A 24,969-nucleotide genomic window follows, 5' to 3' on the forward strand; every position below is an offset into this window, starting at 1 on the left:
CTTTCAGATGGAAGTTCAAAAAGTCACCACAGGTGGCGCTGTGATAGCGTCAAAATTCATCGAAATTCAAAGTCACTTTTCTCAAAAACGGCATTGTGCAAGTTAATGAAATTTTAGTATGTTGTAGTCCAGTCTAGGACGTTTCCAAAATGGTGCGTATGCGCGCTGTGGTTAAAACAGAACCGGAGATATGAGGGGTCAAAGTTCACAAAATTCAAAAAATCATATCTCCGGTTCTATGTGACCGATTTTGATGAATGAGGGCTTAAACGAAAGATCTCACCAAATGCTACAACTTTCTAGAATATTTGAACTTCGTGGGACCAACACCAGGGGCGCCACAGTCGAAAAACCAATTTCAATATCACATAACCTCAATTATCTCGACTGTCGCTGAACCGATTTTGATGATTCCTTCAACATAATTGTAGAGGACATTTGTCTCTACATTTCGTCCATACATCATTTTCCGCTCAGACTACGCTATCACTCCGATTTTGCCGTTTAAGTGTGAAAAAAATGATTTTTCCCATAATAACGCTTTGAAATCACTCAGATGCCAATTTGACTGCCTCTACTCCACCAAGACACTTAAAATAGGGTTTTAAATGGAAAGTCCCACAAAATACAACAATTCCTTGATATAGTTGAAGTTCAACAAATGACTACTTGGGGCACTCTGGATGAAAAAAACGAGTTAAGAAACAAAAAACCTCGCTTATCTTGGCTTCTGAGTAATCGATGAGATCAATGTTCTATGGGAAAATTATAGAGAACATTCTGGTCTACATTTCACCCATATATCACTTTTCTGTCAGTTCATCCAAATCCTTGATATTTTGGTTTAAATACAAAATTTGTATAATTTCACGAATTTGATTCAAGATAACTGAATGGCGTCTCCCAACTTCAGCTCCAAATCGAATTTGCATGCACTCCGAGTTAGCTCACGTTAAGAATCTCACCTACATAAGCCGGTTAGGATAATCTGTCCCTTTTTAATGTACCCCAATTTAAAGGTGTCTCACTTCCCCGTATCGCCTTCAATTTTTCTGTTTTTAAAATTTGTAGAATACAGAATTTATAAAAAGCAAACATGTTAACATGATTATTTTTTTAATAATTAAATAAATAATACTTTTATACCACAAATTTGGTAAAATAAAAGCTTAGCAGAATATGGTACTAATCTTGTTTTTTTTACATAAAACGGGCTGAAGGCTTAAAGTTAATATTTTTATCTTCCATGATTCAAGAGAACATCTTAACAAATGTTTTATGCACAAATATATAATATTTATTCAGGTTTAAGTTAAGATGCATAAGTTTAATTTAAATGCATTCAAATCTCTTTTCAATTCGATTAATATTGTTAGAGCTATTAGTCCCTCATCAATCTTCCCGCCCAATGAATCATTTGCAATTTATCCCGTTGAAGGGTCAATGATGTGATAATATAATAATTTACACCTGTCCCTCCTCCAAAAACCTCCCAGAATCGTATAGAATACAAATTACCTGATCTGTAAATCAATTAGAAGAACTGTTTTTGCTCCTCAGCAAGAGGTAAAAAATTGAAAGTCATCAGTGGTATCCATTGAAAATTTTTATTTTCATGAGAATTGCTCCGCTTTTTTCTACACTCCATCGTCTAATACACAAAAGATTTGATACGCGCAAAATAATAATACAAAAAAAGAAAGACTGGACGACTAGGTGTAAGATTCTGGGATTCGATGTTGAGTGGTAACTTTATTAAAGCTCTGTAGGGGAAATTGAGGATGGAATGAATTGGGGATTGGGTTCTATCGCCTGAGAAGGAGGCATGTGAAGAGGGTTGTTAGGAGGAATGGAATCTTTGAGGTGATGTCAGAGGCAGAATTGTTGTAGAAGTACCTCCTGTCGCTGCCTAATCCACTGAATTGAGGCGTTGTCGTTGGGAATCCGCCGAATCCCGTTGTCTCGTAGATGCCGTCTGGGATGGAGATGCCATTGTCCGTGACGGCAGAATTGATCACTGCGGCGGTGTTTACGTAGCTCTGGGTGCCTGTTGTTGCCCGCAATATCCGGAAGTTGACATCATTTGTATCCAGTCTTCCGGCAACGAAGTTGTGCAATCGATTAACAACGACGTAGAGATGTCCTTCGGAATCGAAGGTCATTCCATCTGTCCATTGGATAAAGTAGGGATCCCTGGCTACAATTTTCTGGTGCTGAGGAGTAAAGGGCGTATAGGAGTTCCACCGGGCAATTGCATGATCCTTGAGCAGTCCAAAGAAAAGATTTCCCTCATTGTCCATGATCATGCCATCAGTCTGCGATGATTTAATTCCATGATCAGTAACTGCAGCCATCACCTGTCTCGGATTTGCTGTCCTGGCAAAATCTGGATTCCTGAGAACACTTGCAGGGATTGAGTACAAATGGTAACTGGACAGTGGACTATAGTAAACATTCCTCTCGAAATTCTCATCATAGTGTATGGGCTGCCTATTCAAATTGTCCCCAACAACATTTGGATTGAAGTAAGGTCCCAGGGCAATCCCATCGATATGAATTGCAAATCCCAGATTCGTTCCATTTACCGCAAATTGTACAGCATTCTGAGCAGCCCTCATGGAATTATTCTCCCTGACCTTCCAAGAAGTATTCAACTTCCTGGAGAACACAACAATTCCCGGGTCAGCTCCTGAATTGTCCGTGATGTAGGCATATCCTCCAAATGCGTCATCTATAACAATCTTATTGAGGTAGTTTGATCCCCGTGAAACTACTTCATCAGGGAAATCATATCGATGTACCAGGGATCCATTCCGTCTCAGATCAAACATCCACAGCTTTGGGCCGCAGATCACAGAAGCTGGACCGGGAGCCAGAGTCTCAGTGCGCCCAGAATCCACTGCCCAGAGGATTCCGTAAGCATCAATTGCGATTCCCTGGACAAATTGCATGGCTGAACAGTTGCCACGTTCATTCATGGCCCACGAAGGGAAGGGTTCGACTTCTGGGTCTGTTCTGCCATTGTTATCTGGGACTACTATCCATCTGGAAGAAGGAAAGGAAGACTTCAAGTTTCCAAATACTCAAGTATCAGAAGCGCATAAAACATAATTTTTTCAGATCAAGATTAGGAATTTTTAGCTGAGAGGCTTTACAAAATTAGGTTTTTCTCCCTTTTAAAAATCCCCTGATCTTTATCAATCGGGCCAAAAGATCAAATATTACTAATATAATACCTGTAAAAATCATCAGAGAGAATGGAGAGAGATATCGACTTTTGGTTTACGGGAAATATTAAGTCTCGTATTTTAGGACAGAATGTCCTTCCGGTGAGCGTCACTGTATTGGGTGCAATCCAAAATGCACCCAATACAGCGACGCTCACCGGAAGGACATTCTGTCCTAAAATACGAGTATCATCCACCGTCGGCTCATCTTTCTCGGAAATATTAAGGGGGTTTCCTGAATTGGGAGGACAAAAAATATTTGCTGTTTTTCTTGATTTTTTTTTTGGAAAAAAGAAATAATGCAGGTTCTTGAAATTTTTGGTCATATTTTTTCATATTTAATTTAAAGTTCTTAAACAATTTCTTTTTTTCGAAAGGAAATATTGTGAAATGACGAGCGAATTTGAGCACCTCATCACAACAGTCCCTAATGGACTGGAAATGAGCAGCTCATATTTCTTGTCTGATATAAAAATCCAAAAAAAAAATTGTAAATATTTCTTGAACTAAGAATAACCGGAGAAAATAGTGAAATAAAAACTTTTACTCAGTTTAAAAAATTGAATTTTTTGAGATAAAATATCAGTTTTAACAAGATCTAAGTAATTTAATAAAAAATTGGTTTTCAATAACCGTTTTTGTTGAACGGAAAGAGATTTAATTTTGAAGAATATAAGGCTTTAGTATTTATTCATTTCAAAAACAAGTATTTTCTTGTAATTTTTCTTTCAATTCAAAAATAGTCGTAAAACAGTAGAAAAAACTCGCTTTAAGGTTTTCGATGTTCGCAAAATCGTTCGAAATTCTGCTCGGCAGTCATTTTCGTCTTTGCAACTTCGTAATTTTTTCGAACTGGCTTCTGAAATTCCGAGATTTTAGCAACTATCCAAAATTTTGAAATGCATTTTCTTCACTTCTCATTTTTATACTATTCCTTCGAAAAGGCAAAGATTAAGAAAAAACTTAAATGGCCGAATAAAATGAGTAAATTCTATTGTTCAGTATTAAATTCTCTTCCAGTTCAACTAAAATGGTTGTTGAAAATATTTACTACATGTTTAAGTCAAAATGTTATGCGAAAACAACAAGTTTTCGCATAAATTTTCTTCAGGTTTCCTTATTTTGAATATATAGAGGGGAAAGTGGCCTGCCTTTGAATGCGGCAGCCTTTGAATGCTTCAATTTTTCTCTTATTTCCCAAAGCTAAAAATCCATTTTGTTAAGCGAAGTTAATAGATAATAGTTAATAGTATTAACTATAGTTCACAAAATAGATTTTTTGCTTTGAGAAATAAGAGAAAAATTGAAACATTCAAAGGCTGCCGCATTCAAAGGCAGATCACTTTCCCCTACTATAGTTATGATTTTTTTAGATATTGTTTTACGCAAGAATTACGAGCTGCAGATTTCCTTCCAATTAATAAAATTGTGCAGTGAAAGATTAAGTAAAGGAAATTTAAGCAAGGGACACCTAATCGAATATTCCAAGCCCTCAGTGTATAGTTTGGAATAAATGTTTACTGATAAAATTCACAGGCTAAGTATTCTCGAAGATCAGTCTGAATCTATGTGTTCTTTAATGTGCCGGACACACGGCTTAAGCCGGGAGACGGCATGACGTAGTTAATCAAAATAATGATTAGACCACAGTCCCATCAGTTTTTCTCTCGCTTTAAGTCGTAAGTCTGTCTAGGGCATAAGGCATTATTTTTCTAACTTCTTTTTTATAAGTCAAGATATTTTTAAAAATTTAATATTTAAAAACTAGTAGAATTAGTTAATAATAAATATTTTGAAAGCTTTGGTAACTGGGCTAAACCCTTCACTGTGAGATAAATCCGAAAAAGTTGAAATAACATTCCGGAAATGTTAATTTTACCCTGCAGTATTGATCCGAAATCGGTATAAATATTACCCTTTTTAGGTGTATTAGGGGTTAAAGTTACCCTTTTTCATGTTAATTTTACCCTTAAAAAGGCGTAAAATCAACATTAAAAAATATTTTTACACCTAAAAAGTGTTAAAGTTATGAGAAAAAAAAGTTAATCGCACCCTCTTTTTTCTCAGTGTTAGTCTAAAGACCGTTTGAGTAAAAGAGCAGCAAACTCGGTTTTGCCTTGATCATTATAAACAAATTGAAATCAAAATGATAACCGTTTTCTAAATCATTGGACCCATTGGACCAAACAATAGAAAAAATAGCTTAAGTAACACACAATAAAAGTTTAAAATTATTTCAGTATAGTCTCAAAAGTCTGCCTTTTCTATAGTTTACCGGCCTCAGGTTCAATGTTAGCACATAATTTCATCCTAACATCTGAAAAATCTTGTTGACAATTTCGCGAAAAGCTTTTAATTGCCTAATTGCCGAGTGCATATTGTTGTTTAAAAGCCAAAGAAAGACAGAATAGATGGATGTTGAACAACCTGAATTGACCGTGAGGTTGTTTTTCTCCGAGGTTGAATACATTACGAATTTTTCGCTACTGAAATATATACCTTATTTATCCAAGTGATTCACTTCTCATGAGATCTCAGCGACTTTTTTTCAAAATTCGCAATGGATTATTCAAAATCACAGCTTTAAGAATAATCTGTGACCAGTAAATCAATACGGACGAGAAAATTGAAAAGCAAAAAATATCTGCTTGTTTGGCCAAAAATCTTCCATTATTTTTTTGAAGTTATATTGTTTGCAGAACGTCCATGAAAGAGGTGCATATAAAATTACTTCACCTTCTCCGTTGGAATTTCATTAAAGCGAAAAATATTCTCCAACTTCCCATTAATTACAGTTCCGCCCCCATCAATTAAGACCATTCTTGAGACCATTCTATGTTTTCTATTGAGGTTCATTGATTTAAAACATTTTAAAATTCAATTACCGGCACAATTACTCATTTATTTACAGATAATTCAAAAATGAAAAAAAAACAGTTGGATTGGAAAAAGAAATATGGCTAAATGGATAAGGAATTTATAGAACAAAGCGTTATTCATTTAAGAATATCTTTAATCTATAAAAAAGTCAGTATACATAATGGATTTAAAGTTTATTTAAATTCTATGATAAATATAAAAGTTTTTTTTTATTTCACTGGCTTCTAAAATTTACCAAAGAATAATATTTTAAATTAATAAATATTTGATTTATTTGGATTTTATAATAGTTCTATATGCAAGGGTCTAATTTTTAATGATGTTCTTTTATAATAAAAAAATATCACTTAACGAAAACAAAGTAAATTTAAATTGTACTTTAAATTTATCTTGGAAAAATTACAAAACGGTTCCCAAGCTCAAGACTGTAGGGGGAAGTGAGGTACCTTTGAAATGGGGCAGCTTTAAAGCTATCACGGTAAGGCCCAGCTTCATTTAAAAATAGCAGAAAAAACCGATTTTTAAAGTTGCTTTATTTTAAAGATGCCCCACTTCCCTCTTATAGAGACTATTCGCTAATACGAATTGCAGACCTAAGTTGATTCCAGAGTTGTATCTATAAATGGCTTAACAGTATTAGGGAGAAGTGGGGCACCTTTGAAAGTGGAGTACCTTTGAAATTGGGATTTTTAACCTATTTTTAAATAAAATTGAACATTATCATGATATAATTTAGCTGCTCAAATAGATTGAGAATCTAATGGCCTCTACACACTAGAGAAATTTATGTCCATATTGAAGAGTTTTTCCTACATATGCATAGGGAATTTGCTTCAATATGGACATAAATTTCTCTAGTGTGTAGGGGCCTTAAGTTACATATTATGATATGGCTCAGTTTCACTTAAAAATAGGTTAAAAATCCCACTTTCAAAAGTGCCTCACTTCCCCCTAATTTCTCAAAAGGCGGGATTTTTGGGAAAATTATTATTTAAGATTGCATAAGGGCGAAAGATCCATCAGTTTAAAAAAAAAAGTGTAATTTCTTATTGTTTAAATTTAAATCCGACGACCGTAAGGGAAAGTGTCCATGCTTTGCACACGGTCCCAAGCTTCATACTTTCCCCTATAGGCTGAAAGAGTTCTAGGTTTTTGATTTATGAGAGTCTAGAATTTTTCTATAATACCTGATCGATTTTGTGTAGAAGAAGATCATCTTATGTAAGCATTTATAAGTTACGTACTACAATAATAATAATAATAATAATAATAATAATAAGAACAATCTATAATATTTAAAAAAAAGAGACGCCAACACATTGTGAAACTCGATATCTCTTACCGTTTGATCTCTAACTTAGGAGCAAGCCCAAGGTTGAATAAAAAAAATAATTTTCGAAAAAATAAATCAACTACCAGTACTTAACCCTTTTAGGACAAGAGGGTCAAGAATTGGGTATCAGAAAAAAAAAACACTTTTTCTGACTTCTTTTGGCGAAACATAACTTTATAAGGTCATACGAAAAAAAAATTAAGACACCGGTGTCTGTATCGTCCTGAAAAATTAACAGGTGCATTATCGATTAAGACCGATTCTGCCAGGTCGGACATTCAAAGACCTTTCCAGAAAATCCAAATTTGAACAAATCGATTAAGAAAATGATCCCCCTAGAGTAATTTAACTTTGTCCTTTAAATAATCAAAATGATGAAGGTTCCAGTCATAGGGCCAAATTCAAAAATCCAAATTTAAACAAATTTATTGAAAAATCAGTTCAAAATGGTGAGTTTTCCGGTCATAAGTATCTATATCCGGCACGAAATAAATTCAAGAAATTCGCTTAAATATCTCAAAAATAAACGAACACATCTTACACTGAGAGAAATCCGAAAAAGTTAAAATAACATTCCGGAAATGTTTATTTTACCCTGCAGTATTTATCCGAAATCAGAGTAAAGATTATGCTTTTTAGGTGTATTAGGGGTTAAAGTTACCCTCTTTCATGTTAATTTTACCCTCAGAAAGGTGTAAAATTAACATTAAAGAATGTTGATATATTTTTGCACCTAAAAAGTGTTAAAATTATGAGGTAGAAAAGTTAATCGCACCCTAGTTTTTTTCTCAGTGTATATAGAGAATGTAGCGATTATAAGGCGTTCTTCTACGACACAAAATAAAATCTGGAACTTTTAAGATTAGGCCTAGAATTTCTTAAATAAAACCTCAAATTTATCTGTAATGATTAAATAAAGAGAAAGAGGCCCAATAGTTCGATTCCAAATTAGAAGACTTAAAAAGAAGCTCAGACGAAATTCTTTTGAAGAAAGAATGTGAAGTTCTTATTACTTTTACCATTTTTTTCTTTGAAGCGATTTCCATTTTTAGTAAATGATTTAGGAGAAATGAAAGAGGAAATGATTCTTTGAATATTTAACAAGTTGCATTTGCAATAATGTTCTAGAGTAACATTTTAATTGCATTTTCTTCGTTCTAACAGGGGTTTTAAATAAATAAAGATTTTTTGTATAAAGGCATAACTAAAGTAGGTCAATTCAAAGTATGTTTAATCATTGCAAAAAATATTAATTGCTATTGAAGGAATATTAAAGAAGTCTATCTTCCTATCCTGCATTGAAATTTCATTAATGTGAAAGAACAGATTTTTCCTTTAAATCTGTAGGGGAATGTAGGCATGGTTCGCTCAGAGTGAAGCTTCACACGATGCGAATTTTCTCTTTGTTTGCAAAGAGCTGACTTACCATTTCTCATCTCGTTTCATGAGCTTAATAATTATCTTATCTTATGGCTAAGAAATGACGAATCAGCTCTTTGCAAACAAATAAAAAATTTGCGTTGTTTGAAGGTTCACTCTGTGCGAACCATGCCAACATTCCCCTATTCTGTAATTGATTAAAATATTTCCTAAATCCGTTTTTATTTGCAATGGTTCTTTTGGAAATTCCATAGAAATTAGTATCAATAATTTTGAGTATTTTATTAATTCAGTATTTTTCCCCTGAATTGTATCTCTAAATGTATTATTCAATCATAAAATAAATGACTTCGTTTCCAGAATGCATAAAATCTTTTTAATGGTTTCTCCCTCATTCAAGACCCATTTCAATTGGATAATAAATGGTTTTGCAAAATGTAAGGCTAATATTGATCTATTGAAACTATTGAAATATTTAATAGGAACTGGATGGCTATTACAATTTGCATGGAAATATCTCTCAGGCACACCTAAAATGAGGTGATTTATGGAGAAGATGAAAACAGAGTCGCAAAATACTTTATTAATTTTGTTCACGTCAATCATCACGCGACACTATGCATTAGAACAATATTTAGCATTTTCTTTAACAACGCGTCGATTGGTGCTAATTTAATTTAAGATGTTTGCAAAGTTTTGGCCGAGGAAAAACCCCAAGAAAATCGCAAACTCACCCCAGTGTCGCAGGAACTCCAGGCAGCATCCTTGGCATCGTGACGTACAGTCTGTTGGCGAAGGCTTTAACGTCTGAGATGAGATTATTCTGAGGGATGTAGTCATGATTGTAGATCGCTGTGAGCCTCAATTGCTCCAGCGGAAAGGCAAAGTCAATCACTCGCCATTCGTACACCACACGGAATTGGGCCTCTGTGGGTGGGACCCTTGTTCGCAAGTGATCACCGGGACCCGTGAATTGCAGAGGAAATGGGCTGGTCTGGCTGTTTGTACATTTCACGATCAACACTAATGCCACAAACACTTTTAGCACGTTCAACATTGTGCTGACTGCAAGAGAAACAATTTCATCATGTCAGCTTTGTATCTTCCTTCCAATTCAATGTGGCTTAACTCTAGTGATAACTACACTTTGTCAGTCGGCCAATTACCACAGTGGTGCTAACAAATTTCTCTAATACTTTTCTTGATCTTCAACAGATATGCGCAAGAGATGTTGTCGCAATTTTTCATTTAATGCTTTTTGAAAGGGGATCAGTGAAAATACTTGTTAGGGAAATTTTGCAAGGAAAATTCTCCATTTGGGCAAAATTACATTACTACATTAAAGCTATTTGAAATTATAATGAGCTTTGTATGAGGATCAAGCAATACATTCAACCCATTCAACTGGTTAAAAGCACTGAATTTTTATAGGAATATTTCTCTGTGCGTCCTTTGGTAGCTTTCGTTATAGTCTTGCCCTAGCTAGACACACTGACGACTTAAGCCGAGAGACGATTTAGTGTAAAATTATGGAAATTACGCTAAACCGTCTCTCAGCTAATCCTATTGTCTGTTAAGGCCCTTAAGAATGAGATGTTTCTGCAAGAAAACCTGTCCAACCCTTTATTGGTTTGGCTAGATATTAAATTAAATCTTGAATGGTTTACAATCTTTACTGAGAACACGTGTTTGATATAAAAATCGAACCTAGAACCTATCTACCAGAAATCCAACAATTTCTCCGCTTGCATTTCCTATCGTTTTAATTTCAAATACGTTATTAGCAAAACATTATCAAGACTTGCTCATTATGAAGTAAGACCGGTAGCATTGGTGGTCAGATTATGTACCTCATTAAGTAAGTTCAATCCTTAAAAAATCAGAAATTCTTTTGCCTCTTTATTCTGATTGAGATTATGTATTAAGTATCACTAATCCTGATCAATGTTCTTTCTGTACAAAAATGTTATTACTTTTAGGATTACGTTGCAAATCTCAAAACAGTGCGTAAACACTGACATAATAAAATTAAATAAAAACATGTTTTAGTTTATAAAAGAATTAAAAAAAAATGGTTGAATATCATATTATTCTATGGGGACACTTCCGGTAATCGCCAGTGAAAATTTATTTCACCTCAAGAAGAAAAACAAATTTTCTGTCTTGCCCAGAGCTTTCGGTCCGGATGTGGACTTTCTTCAGTGGTCGACTAGTCTATGTTTTTTTGATTTCCTGAAGTTCGTTATTTTTCATATCATCATCAAACAAATCAAAAAACATAGTCTAGTCGACCACTGGAGAAGGTCCACATCCGGACCGAAAGCTCTCGGCAAAATAGAAAATTTGTTTTTCTTCTCGAGGTGAAATAAATTTCCACTGGCGATTACCGGAAGTGTCCCCATAGAATATCCATCACGCCAGCTCATTATCCAACAATATCATATTATTGTTCAATTGCTAATTAAGGCGTTTCATTACTCCTACCTCCTACGACCCCTAGCTACCAATAAAATATTGGTTAAATCAATTCAATACTTATTTCTATGAAATTGTCACAACATTCTGATTTTTAAGATTTCATAAAATTAAAAGAAAATTTTTTTAAAAAATCCATCCCTTTGGCTCCGGCATATCTTTTAGTTAGGAAAATCTCATGAAATGATAATAATTCACATTCCTTTCTTTCTTAAACGTTTTACACATGTATATCTCATTTTTTCGTACACTAAATTCAGTTAAGCTAAATTTAATTTTTTTATGATGTTTTGAAGAAGAAGAGTACGAAAACGAAAGTGTGAGATAGGTACATGCAATAGGTGTGAGAATGAAAGGGATGCGAATTTCGACTTGATTAATTTTCCTGATCTAAAAGGTGTACCGGAGCCACTTGCATCTGAATTCCTAATTCTAAATTGAATTTGACTTTAGAGTCACGTGCATGTCACGTGATCATCTATAAAATTTAAGTGAAGTAATATATTTTTGTAAAAACTAAAAGAATAAAAGATTTATTTTTGAGAAACTGGCCTGCTTTAAAGCTATGGCAAACATAAATCAAAATTGAAATTTACCGCAGGAAATGTTGCACACATTTTCAATTCTTTCAGGCCATTAATAAGTTATAAATTTATAGGAAGGTGGGGCTATTTTGAGCTGCGGAGCTAAATTGATATATGATTTTTTTCATCTATTTCTAAAGGAAGCTAGGCCTTCACCGTAATATAGTTTAGGTCCACAATTGTTTTGGCTATCTAATTTACATTACATTAAAGCCCAGTTTCCTTTATAAATATGCGAAAAAATCGTATATCAATGTAGCCCCATAGCTCAAAGTAGCCCCAGTTCCTCCCCTACATATGGTAGCGGCATTACATGTTGCCTGTCTTTACTTACGGCCTCATCGCAAATTTTGTCAGAAAATGATTCCGAAAACCGAAAAGTATATGATGTACTATCACAACACATCAAATATTTTTAATATTGAGCTTTTTCGAAATCATTTTGTGCCGAAAGGTAAAGTTTTGTGGGAGGAGGCCACAAGTAATGGCGCTACCCTACTTACTTTCTCTCTCATCCCGTATTTAATTTCGTTTGTACTAAAATCAGAAGTTTTGAAATTCTACTTAAATTTAGCACAAATTTGATAGGGCAGTAGGGTAAAGTGATATAATGTGGGATTAGTGTTACAAGTTGGAAAATTCGCCGGTACAAGTTGGACATGGCTTTTTTCTTGATAAATATAGAACAAAATTTGTTTTTAAGCACAAGGAACCAAATTATAAAACTAAATCAGTAAAAATATACAAATAAAAATTAAGTACTAAATTTATCAAGACAAAAGCCCTGTCCAAATTGTACCATCATTGTCCAACTTGTACCACTTTACCCTACACAAAATTATAATAGATGAATATTAATCCAATTAAATTGAATTTTATTTTATTCATATCCAATTGTACATAAACAAAGACATTATTGTTGAGAACAAAATGTTGCAGGTGGATGGGATTGAAATAATTTATGCTTCTTCCAGAATGGTAATCGTTCTGTGCATCACCTTTTAACCATTTATATAATTCAAACGTGACAAGATTAAGTTATACGAGCTAATCACTAGTTCTTTATAATGTACTAAATTTATCCGCGATTTTTCATTATTGAATATTTTTAGGAGTTAATTTAGTACTTGTGATATTTGTGCTAAATATCTAGCATCAATATTATATCTTTTTTAATTTTACATATTTACATGAAAGATTTACATATTTCAGAAATTTTTAAGTTTTAAAATCTTTTAAAAATAAAATTCACTGAGAATGTTTGTAGTTTAGTTCGTTTTTCTTGTTATTATTTTAAGGACTAATCACTAATGGTTAAGTTGACATTACAAATTTATAATAAATCAATTTGAATGCCATGTACACGATGTGTTATTCCAGTAAACAAATTTAAAGAAATTTCTTAACAATTCAATATATCTTGTAACAAATAATAAATTATCAAGTAGTTTAACTCTTTTGTCAAAATAATTTATAAATAAACTATTTTGAGAAAGTGGAGGGCGCGCATGTATTTTAAGAAAAAAAACAAGGGAAAATTTAAAATTGTGTGCAGGCGTAGAGCTAAATAATTAGCACATGCATGTACTAAATTAATCAATGACTGAAACTTGCGATTTTTCGCATAAAGTAGTAAAATGTCACAGAAAAAGTAAGTTATTGGAAATTTTGCGAGGTCATGATACAATCAAAGTATAAGTAAAAACTGTGGATTATTATTTGTACTTGTACTAAACTTTTGGTCCTAAGTTCAAATATAAGAGTCGGTTGCCGAAAATCAAAAATAAAGATAAATAGAACTAATGCTTACAACAAACAGGTAGAATAACACTGATTTTCTAAATTTATAAATGTTATTTCAAAAGCATCCAGTTTCTAGTTTTACGAGTTTCACACATAAATATCAAACAAGACGTTTTCACTAAATTCAGTTTCCTAAAGAGTTTAACGAATTCTGTACATACTTAAAATTTTCCAAATAATTTGATTGAAAAATATTGAATGCGCTAACTTCTTTTGCTGGGATCTGTATTTCAGTTATCACTTCTTTGTAACTAAAAGAAAATGCAAAAGTTTATGAATTTCAAAATCAAGATCAAGCTCTTTGTACCCAAAAAATGCGTCTCCTCGAAAAAAATAACTATTTACTTTATATTTTGTGAGAAGAAATATTTTTTTGAGAAATTTTTTAGAGTTCAGGCATTGAAGAAATATTTTTTTACGTAATACCTCAACAAAAATATGCAAATATTGTACAAAAGAGCATTATTAATGTGGTAATTAAGGTAAATAGATGAGTCTTTCCTTCTGGGCAACGTCATAAGAATAAATTATAATTGCGTGAAGGAATTGAGAAAACGTGATAAAGACTGATCAATTAATATGCAATCGTCGTGAGACATATTCTCAACACACATCAAACAAAATAAATGATACACCTTCAATTGTTAATTACATCTGCTTTAGATTTCTGAAGAGCACCACTAATTGTGAATTACTAGAGGAAAATCACAATTTAGCCAGTATTTTATTTGATTCACGGTAATTGGACCAACCTTGATGAAAACTATTTAATATAAAATGATAGAAAAAGACTATAATTGAAAATAAACCAAAAATTCAGAAATTTACCACAGTTTCGATATAAATCCGTAAACTAATTGATTTTATGAGCCCAGGTAAAAAACACTTTATTCCAGAAATCTCCAAAAATTTGTCTTTCACTTCAAACTTTGAACACACTCTGCACCAGAAAGTCTTGGTGGACAACAGTCCAAGAATTGGTGGATTTGAGGCACACAGATAATCACAGGTAGAGAAAAGAGGCACAGTTCTGGAGAGATGATATCGACAGGAGATTCCACACCTTACTGGATATCCGCGCGCCAAGTGCAGGTGATTTTATAGATGGTACACCTCACTATGACCGCGAGCCACCGAAAGTGCGCGAGACTCGCGGAGCGACAAATTGACGCGATAAACACAACACACAGTCAAGGAAATCAATTCAGAAGAAGACTTAAATTGTATGTAAACATTAACACACATTCATGATCTGCCCTCCCACCGAAAAGAATAGTCTAATGATCAAAATTCCTCGTGCATCTTAGCATTTTAGTGCAAATTGCTGTTTTTTTTCACAAAACATTGTCTTTTGGACTGCAATATGTCGTTGGTATGATTTAGCACGGGTTCTGCAGTCATAAACAATTAAATGTTTTTCATTAGTTCAAAAATTTCGAACAAAACATTTGAAAGAAATAATAATTTTCAATCATGAAAATTGTTTAGAAATAAAAAGATTTTTACACCAAAATTGCTTCCTCTGTGAATTCAATTAGATTAGTGCCAAATTTCTTTTGATAGTATTAATTTAGATGACTCTTTAATATTTTCAGAGTTGTCAAGTGAACTATTAAAACATTATTTTAAACTTTTTACTCACAGACGGAGTGTGGTAGTCAATCTTTCTCTGGTATTTAAAACGTTTTATATCAATTCAGAAATAATATAATATTACTGTTTCCATTTTCTATGGAATTTTCGGATAGGGATTTTTCATTTTGGGATATAATTCTTGCGAACAACGCATATACAATTCGTCAGTTGTATCAGCAATTGTCGTAACTTTCTCATCACCTTATCAGCATTCCTTCTTACAATATTGAAATACATGTACTTTACAAGAACTGCTGGTGAGGTGGTGAGGAAGTTACGACACTTCCTGATACAACTAACGAATTGGACTTGTAGCTTGTAGCTATTTGAGAAGAGACTCACAGGGAGCACAAAGTGCTAACCGATTTCAATTTAACTGAAAACATTATGTATTTTCAGCTAAATTTTGCTAACCTAAACCGACATTTGCGAAGCCGTGCCATTTCCAAAAATTTGGTTAGCATTTTTAGTTCGAGAATTGCTGACCGGTCAGCATATTTTTGCTGATCGACTCAGCAAAAATATGGAGAAAACGCTGCCTTCTTTCAGCTAATTCTGCTCGCTAGGGAGTGTAGTATTATATTTAGTTTACTCGTCAGTTTTGACAAGATGCTTCGAGTTTGGGAAGCCAAAACTGTGGAGATCTGCCTTGGTTCGGCTGTGGACGGTCTCTGAAGAATCAATCCTGACTTATCCGAGGGTGGTCTTGAGGTGGGTTCTTATGCCCTGTCTCTAAAGTGGCAGATCCGATCCACAGGAATTATAATCTTGTTAATGGAGTGGCCTAACTGATTATCAAAAAATTACATAAAATATGATGATAATAATCAATCGTGTCGTGATTCGTTCATCTGTGCATTTGTTTCGAATTATAGTCTTAGAAAAATTAGCCAGTCCGTGGACTACCCAGAACTTCCAGAAGCACCACCTTTTAATGGGGATGCTTCTTCCCTGCTCCCTTTACAAGTTTCGTTGTGGACCACTGACAGTACTTGACCAGATGAGCCTGGAATTATGTTACCATTTTTTTTTTCTAATCACTGCTGGGCTCAGTTCGTCGCTTGAAGTGGAGACCAGTGCATCATAAATAGTAGGTGAGATTGTTAAGAATCTCACCTAATTTTGTGCTCTATTCACGGATCCACTGAGGTTTTCGTAACATGTAGAAGTGCAGTTAAATAAAATATACTGAAGATAGTGGTGTACTTTCTGGACCTAGGAGTTCATCTCGCCTTCTCTTCGCTAGTGAGTCAATTGAGGGTGGTTGTGAAGAATTGGAATGCCCCTCCCCCCGCCCCAGAAACCATAACAATATTTTTATGTAGTTAAGAATCCAAATGGTAAAAAGTAAGTAAAACTACACTGCGGTAAAAACTAAGTTAAAAGCGGATAAGATAGAGTTGTTCCGTAGGAGGAAGAGAACGATGAGGAAAATAGGGGCATGTGATAATGACTTATGTGGGGTCACCGAAGATATCAAGTCGCTGTCTCTAGCCGTTTGGCCTGTAGAAGTAGTAAAACATCATCGGTTGGATCAACAACTGTGCTAACTGCATTTGCTTTGCGTCTGCATTCGTTGCATACGCTACGTAGCAATGCGTCACTTACAACGAGTGCAGACACAAAGCAAATGCAGATAAACAGCGCGACCTATTTCTCAGAACTAGTCTAAAACGGGAAGATGAGTTAAGAATAGTTGTCTCCGGGGACGGGGGGCGGGGAGGAAGAAAGTAGAAATTTTTAGAGATGGAAAATTTAGGGATACGTTATACACCTCCTTATGGAGTTCGAGCACTAGAATATATTGCATCAGCAATATTAGGGGAAGGGTGTCAGCTTTCGCACCCTCCATCTTCTGATATTGCATTTTTTTCGAATTTATTAATAATTGTTTACTTTTGCATACAAAATACCCAAAATACAGTGATTTTTTACGTAAAAATCGACATTTTTAGTTTTAATGGAAGGAGTGGTCGTGTCCTTTTTTTGTCCTTCCTTCGCTTCTAGAATCGCTTTGTATTTATCAAAATTATCATCTCGGCTATTATCCTCAATTCTCTGATATCCAGATGATTGGGGAGGAAAATGACAGATAAACACGACGTGTGAATAGAGATCTTTTGAATTTGTCGAGTATTTGGCAGTTACCATCCAGATAACGGAGCTCCGGATATCCGAGACTTGAGTGTAATCTTCGGATTGAGAATTTCTATTACTACACGGAGAGAAATCCGAAAAAGTTAAAATAACATTCCGGAAATGTTTATTTAACCCTGCAGTATTGATCCAAAATCGGTGTAAATATTATGCTTTTTATGTGTATTAGGGGTTAAAATCACCCTTTAATTAAATTACAGTGCCCGCTCTCTAATTCGGATCGCCGTAATCCGGACGAGTTATCGACGGTTACATTTAAAATCATTTTGAGGTCATGTATGCGTGTGTTCAGCAATAAAAATGAATTATCCTGTGATGTTTTTGTTTAATAAATGAAGTATAATAGCATAGAATTCTCTAATTGTCTTTTTAAGCTTCTCTAAAACTTTTATTCTAATTCTAGAAAAAATCTTATAATTTCGAGACGTTGAACAAATTAAAAAACCGGTTTTTAACATTTCTTTTAATTTCTTTTACAAATTACAGTAGAGCCTCGCTATAGTCCATATTTGGTTCCAGATTTGACACTTGGGTCGCACTATAGTCCATGTCATTTTTTAAAATTATCAACGACTTTTAGTATTGAAATTGCTCGACGGCTTCCACTTTCTTTGCGATTGTGGTACTTGTCCTCGATCTCTTCATTATGGATCACAATTATCACAATTACTCAATTAAGTTTGCCAAAAATATTAAAATAATTATGACAGCATTGCATGTCGCGTACTAAAAAACATAACCTAACTTAAAATCAGTGTTTTGAAATCAACGGTCGATAAATTGTGGATTATAAAGCGATGGCCTATAGCGGTGTTCTACTGTAGACTTTAACAAAGTCTTGAAAATTTAAATTTTCAAAAATATCAGTGAAATTTAAAAGTCTGAAAGGTGAATGTGGTTTTCCCGCCAAAATTGCATAATTCGCACATCCACAAGCTCATCACTTGCAATAAAAGGCGGTTTATCGTTGCAAATTAATATGAATGCGACGTGCTCAAAGAATCATTTTGATGTGGCTTTGAAGGAGAAATTTACTTAAAAGACAAATTTCTTGGTTTCTTGCACTTTTAGTATGGAAACTCTTTCGTATAGATAAAATATGGGAAGGGAAAAAAGTCTCACGCACTTGCGGCTCAAGTTAATTCAATGACTTCATGTCATGAAAGGTCTCCTTGTTCCATCCACAAAACATTTAACAACGAGACGTCTTCAGAGAATTCGACCATTAGTCATGTAATATTGATTCTTCTGCGGTATGGAAAAATTAAGTAATTCACACCATTGTTGGTGTTACAGATGGCAAAGAAGACGTTCAGACAGTTAAGTATTATGATGCATATCGTTATCAAATATTATGATAATACGCCCACAAATTGAGGTCTTTCTTGTATAAACAGAAATTCATTCATCAACTTTTCACAAACACGTAAAATTCCCGTTCTGTGTTAATTTTCTCTATTGGAAAATTATTCTCAAATTCAACGAATGGAAATGATAGTTTTCATCGATAGGGGCAAGTATTGTGGCAATTTAACTGATAAGTTTCCTCACTTACCTTCTCAAGACACTTTTTCATCGTGAATTATCACCTTCTTATCACTGCTATCAGTCGCTTACTGTTCCTAAGCCCCTTTCTCACCTTTCATTTGTTCTCAGTTCTTTATCTTACTTCCACCGAGGTGGAAGTTGTGTTCTTTAACTAAAATTTCTACTTTTGTTGGAGAATATGAGCAATTATCATACCTTTCGTTCTGATTCTGAAGGAGAAGTCACTCCGGCGCTTGTTAACAGGGAACATTCCTCGGCAGAGACTGCAACTCTGCTTGGTGAAGATGCACCGTCCAGAACAGGTGAGAATTTCTGAAACAGAAGGATTGAGTGATATTTCGAAGAAAATGACTGATTAACAAAGAGAAGTTTTCCCGGGAATACATTACATATTACAACATAATTCAATGTACTCGAAAAGATAAGATAATATTTCTTGCAATTTTCTTAGTAATATTTCCACGTTATTTTGGGTAGGTTTTGAGATGATTTATATGAACCAGTTCAAATACATTTTAAACCGGTATGACATCTAAAAATATTTTGCGAGAATATTTCTGTGTTGATATTCTAATCATACCGCACGAGCTTATTAAATTTAAAATTCGTCTTTTGTATTGATTATAAATAAATTTATTGTTTTATTTTATTTTCCCATTTTCTGTGTCGTTGCGTCTGCCGCCGTCTTACCATAACCGGTAAATGGCAGAAACTCATGGTGTAATTGACCGTATAAGCTAGTTCATTATAATCCAGATCCATTATGCAAATCATTAACAAAAATTACAAGATAAGTTTAAATGAGACTTCAGAAGAATAAAATGAAATTAATAATCTCATTTGGTATAGTGTGAGAAGACAGAAGTAGGACATAGGAATGGGATAAAGTCGCAACGGGCTTCAAAGAAGCACGTATTTTAACACATAACAATATTTTAGCATAATCAAAATGTAAGGGTATCAATCTTTTGTATACGCTAGGTATCAAAATGTAAATTTGATAGATAAATATCTCATATTTAGGTGGTTTAGTAATCCAGTTTAAAAATACTAGTAAATATGAAGTGAAACAGTTAAACCTAATGGAGTTCATTGACTTGTTTGGTCTAAAAATTATAACCGCTTTTTAGGTTATGTTAGATGTAACCTACAAAGTGGGTAAAGGGCTTGAAATCTTTTAATCCAAGCTATTTCTACAGCAATTTAATTAATAAAACTAATAAAACCCACAAACTCAATCAATTTGTAAAATTGCTACATAACCTCTTGTACAAATTAGAAAACTAGACGACTTGGATAGAATTTGAGGTTAGAAATCTATATTTTAAAAACATTATATTCAAAATAAAAATCATTGAACAATGCTAAAAATTTATTTTTTGACTCAGAAAAAAAAACCTTAGGTTTACTGCCTAATACTGTTCTGTTTGGTTCTAGTTTTCTTAGGTTAGGTTCCGAGTTCCTTAAATTTGAACGACGGTTGAGTATGTAATGCAAAATTTGAGGTTATGTGCAGAAATTTTTGCGTGGAGTCTGAATTTGTACTATTTTTCGCTGGTGTTTCCTCAATATTATCGTATTATATTAACTTCCGCAACAAATTTCATTTATTTACCCAATAAATTACAATCATATATTCTCTAACTAAAGTAATTTATCTTAATTTAGGGAAAGTGCATTTTACATGAATTCTGTTACGTTTTTGAAAATATTGTTCAAATTTGAGGAGTGAGAAATGTCATCTATAACCCCCAAATGTTCAAATTTGAGGAACTCTACTGTACATTCCATAGGCTTTTGAAAAACAAGAGAGTGTTGCCATATAACAGGGAGTTTTGTTTTCAAATAAATTCTCGGGACCGAAAAAAAGCCCACGTACAAATTCACTCCAGTGACACATAAAATTGCATACCCACAGGAGATATCTTTGTAATAAGTTACGGAAATGCCGTGATGTATGCAAATCATTTTCGGCGCCAATTTTTCAGCCTTGAGCGTCAACGGTTCATAATAATTATATTTCAAATTTACCGATTGAAAAAGGATTTGCATACATTTAGAGGAGCATTTCAAAAATTATTTTATATAATAATAGTAGGCAATTCATATCAAGTTCTTTCAATCTGTTTTCACTTAAGCCGGAACTCTATGTACTAGATAAGGTAAAGTACCCTTTATTCGACCGGTTCCTCTATTCGACCGGTAGATTTATTTATTCAATTTAATTATATTTGCTATAATATTTTGTGTATGATCTAACATTAATAGGTCAATTATTCTTTAAATAATACGAATCAGTGACAAATTCATAGAAATTGATGAAATTCACCATCAAATATTCAAAAATTGACCCACCGGTCGAATAGAGGAACCCGGTCGAGTAAGGGTACTTTACCTTACTTCTGTTCTTAAAATTTACTCAGCATTCAAAATTTATTAATTATTTCAGATGCTTGAATTAAAACTAAAAATTAAAATTATTTTAAATCTATTATGGTCTATTTCTATTATATTATATATAATCCGATTGAGATTGATTCTGAGTAAAAACTCAGTCCATTTTTCTAATAGAATGTCGATTTTTTTATTTAGTTTCTCAGAGGTTAGACCAAACCTAGGCTGACATTATAAATTAATATTTTTTACGAAATATGGTAATTTAGTCAATAGATTAAGATTTTACAATGAGAAGGTACATTTTTCTTAAACTTTTAGTAGGTTGAAAGCACGATTGAGATTGTTCCAAATTATTTCTAAACTAGAAAGCCTATACTGAAATTTTCGAAGTATGATATATTTTTTTATTCTTAATACCTTCAGATTTAGATAACAATGATTACAAGAAATTTCCTAAGCTTTTTAATGAGATTTCACTTGAAACATTAGCTACTTGAAATAGATAGTTTATAACTGAATGTACTTTTCAAAAAATGTAAAGTGTTAAATGAAAATATTTCAATATATAACTGATAAAATACTTAAATATAACTGAGTTTTTTTTAAGAACTCTTCCTGAATATTTCGTGTATTTGTAATTTTGAATAAGCGTTTTATTAGACATTTTACAATAAACTTTGCTAACATTTTACAGATTGAAAATAATGAAAAACGTTTTTAGTATTCAGCTAAAATTAATGAATTACATCAGTCCCGGCATTATGCACTTCGGGATTATGCACCTGCCGAGATTATGCACATACAATTATGCAAGTTTGCCTACTTTTGGGAGTCAATTTATTAAATCATTTTTGAAATACGCCTGAATGTATACTATTCTGCGGCGCGGGAAATTTAAAAACATTTTGCTACTCTTTCAGAATTAAACTTTAATTTCTTTTATTAAGGTAATTTTTTTTTAAATATTCTAACCATTTATTGAAGAACTCTGGCCAAAAAGTACTGCATTTCGATAAAACAGTTGAATCTTTTCGTTTTGACTACTTTTACTCTGCGCGAAAATCGTTCTACGGCCGATTTATTCAAAAGAATGCCCCTGTGGGTATGCAATTTTCCTCGATGCATAATGCCATTTCGCGCGTTTTTTTTTTTGGTCCCGAAAATGTCCCGGGACTGAATTTAAGCATTTTTAGCAAGATAATTAAATGATTTAAAACCCATTAAAATATTTTTGTTCTATCGCGTTTTTGATTGGCTAAAATTTTAAATAATTTCAAGGTCACGCGAGTCAAGGTGGCATTAAAATATTTTACGGTATAAAATATTTAATTGCTTATGGACCATATGGATAATATACATCAAAAGAAAGTCTTATTTGAAATAAAAATATCTTTATTAAAGTTTTGTTTCTCTTTCTCTAGAAAAATTAAAAAAAAAAAAACATTATCGTATTCCTTACTAGGACACGAAATGATTTTCCTCATCAAAAAGCTGTCATATAGTAACTTAAATTAACCTTACGGCGTTATCACACTTGTACATTAAAATTTTAATGTGATTCACGTTAATTGTCAATTGTGAGCGTCCAAATCTTATTTGTATCTTTGAGTCACTTAATATTTGGGATTTTTCTATTTATTGATAAAGAAGTGGACTTGGCCTGCAAAAAAAAGTTTAAATTTACCTAAAGCATAAATATTTTTCACATTAAAAAATTAAAGAGAAAATTGCATTAATTTTTTGCATTAATGCTATAAATCAATTTATATCAAATTTTGCGGGCCAAGTCCACCTTTTTATCAACAAATAGATCAAATTTTGAATATAAAATTCAATTTATTGATAAATAAAATGATTCAAACACACAAATTACACATTTGGACTCTTACCAGCGACAATTAATGTGAATCCAATTAAAATTTTAATGTGCAAGTGTATTAACACAGTTAAGATAATTTTAAAAATTCAATCTTCTTAATCAAAATTAAAGTAATAAAAGCGCAGACAGAATAGTTTTTTTTTAAATAAAACCGCGATCTTTCTCACTTTCCCTTTCAACTGAACTCACCACGCTGGCTTGAGACACTCCCAACCAAGTCAAAAGCCCAGTCGATAACGAAGAGTATCTCTTGCAGACGTCAGTGGGATCAGAAAAATGAACACAAATCGCCAGGAGCAGCAAACACCGACATCCTGGGCGCAGATTGTGATGAACATTGTGATACACAGCCTTTTGCTTATCCTCACAGGATATGTGATCTACGTGAGCTTCTCCCAGGGCATGTTCCTGTTTTCCTGGCATCCAACTCTTATGACAACCGGAGTGAGTATCCCAAATAATCTTTTTTTGTTAATCGTCATCTGACCTCTTTTATCTTCTTCCATTGTTTCAGTATGTGATCTTTATGACGGAGGCAATTCTCTCATTTTCGGAGAATAATCTCTTGGCAAAAAATAAGAATTTCAAATGGAGAGTAAAGCTTCACTGGATTCTGCAGACCATTGGCGGTTCTTGCATCACAGCTGGATTTATAATAATCCTGGCCAATAAATTCATCAATGATAAACCTCATTTTCACACCAATCACGCTATTGTGGGCCTCGTCACCATTATCTTAACAGTCCTCGGAGCCGCTGGAGGCATTTGGACTAAATACAGCTACGATCTCCGGCAGTACCTCCGTCCAGTCTATGCCAAACTCATCCACTCTGTCTTCGGTAGCATTTTGTACATTATGGCAATTACTACGCTAATCCTAGGAATGAATTCTGACTTCTTTGAACGCTACAGTTTCTCCTCAGCCAAATGGATCGGAGGATTTATCCTAGTTTTATCTGGGATCTATATTCTCGTGAAACCAGTGACTACTTTTGTATCTCGTTTCAAGACTGCTTTCATGAGAGCAAGTCTCTAAAAACAAATGTTCCTAATTTTTTGTACAGGACTGTTGAAAGCGCGGGATTCCCAAACTTGATATTCTGATGTTGGTATTCGTGCCGAGTGCTTAGATTTTAGAAATCACAGATGTAGAAAAATGTAATTTTTGTATTTTTACATCAAATAAAGTGCTTTAAATTTTGTTTGTAATTAAATTATGAACATCAATTAATTTAATCTTAAGTATAATTTGATTTATCCTGCTAAAGTTTTCTACGTACGTATTTATTGTGGTGATTACTAGTTTACTTTTGAAGTGTGTTCAAAGATGAACATGGATAAATATTTTAAGAAATTGTTAAATGTTCTTTAAAGCCCACTTCAAGCACATGTTAATGGTGTAGGGACTTTATTATCAAAATTTACAGCGAATCCCGATACATCCTGTGATGGAACTATCATCAAACAAGTCCTTTAGACTAAAAAGGCAGAAAACCTTCATCTTTCTTCTCAGAATGTTGATAGGATCCGTTGAAGGACTGAACTATTAGAATAGAATATTGAGTATTGCTGAGTGATTGCAATGCCCAAGGATGGGGCATGTTATTTTCCTTACTATAAGGACCAAAGGAACGGGACTAGTCTCAATATATTTTCTATATCCTTAACTAA

At 33.5% G+C, this 24,969-nt stretch overlaps 2 protein-coding genes across 3 annotated transcripts in view; one reads left to right on the forward strand and one right to left on the reverse strand.

The window, feature by feature from the left end:
• Positions 1-1,588: 1,588 nt before the first annotated feature.
• The window catches only part of LOC129802577 (protein yellow-like), a 325,562-nt gene continuing 302,181 nt past the window's right edge, over positions 1,589-24,969 (reverse strand). The window contains exons 1-3 of one of the 2 annotated variants that reach the window (XM_055848512.1): positions 14,511-14,869; positions 9,555-9,885; positions 1,589-3,045 (exon numbers count right to left, since the gene is read on the reverse strand). In XM_055848512.1, the coding sequence (XP_055704487.1) occupies positions 1,806-3,045; positions 9,555-9,877 (1,563 nt within the window). In that variant the 5' untranslated portion in view covers positions 9,878-9,885; positions 14,511-14,869 and the 3' untranslated portion in view covers positions 1,589-1,805. Of the gene's footprint in view, positions 3,046-9,554; positions 9,886-14,510; positions 14,870-24,969 lie in introns of those variants that run through there. The other variant, XM_055848513.1, reaches the window with a different exon arrangement.
• Positions 19,124-24,512, forward strand: LOC129802582 (transmembrane reductase CYB561D2-like). The gene is made up of 3 exons (XM_055848519.1): positions 19,124-19,324; positions 23,555-23,742; positions 23,813-24,512. The coding sequence occupies exons 1-3, from the start codon at positions 19,201-19,203 to the stop codon at positions 24,332-24,334; spliced, it is 834 nt and encodes a 277-aa protein (XP_055704494.1). The 5' UTR covers positions 19,124-19,200; the 3' UTR covers positions 24,335-24,512.

This window comes from Phlebotomus papatasi, chromosome 2, assembly GCF_024763615.1.
Source record: "Phlebotomus papatasi isolate M1 chromosome 2, Ppap_2.1, whole genome shotgun sequence".
NCBI classification, from domain to species: domain Eukaryota; kingdom Metazoa; phylum Arthropoda; class Insecta; order Diptera; family Psychodidae; genus Phlebotomus; species Phlebotomus papatasi.

Bases quoted from the DNA above. Each gene is read 5' to 3' on its own strand.
- LOC129802582 (XM_055848519.1), top strand. From the start codon at position 19,201: ATGAGCAATTATCATACCTTTCGTTCTGATTCTGAAGGAGAAGTCACT. The intron at 19,325-23,554 runs GTGAGAATTTCT...TATCTCTTGCAG, and splicing joins AGATGCACCGTCCAGAACAG to ACGTCAGTGGGATCAGAAAA. The intron at 23,743-23,812 runs GTGAGTATCCCA...CCATTGTTTCAG, and splicing joins CAACTCTTATGACAACCGGA to TATGTGATCTTTATGACGGA.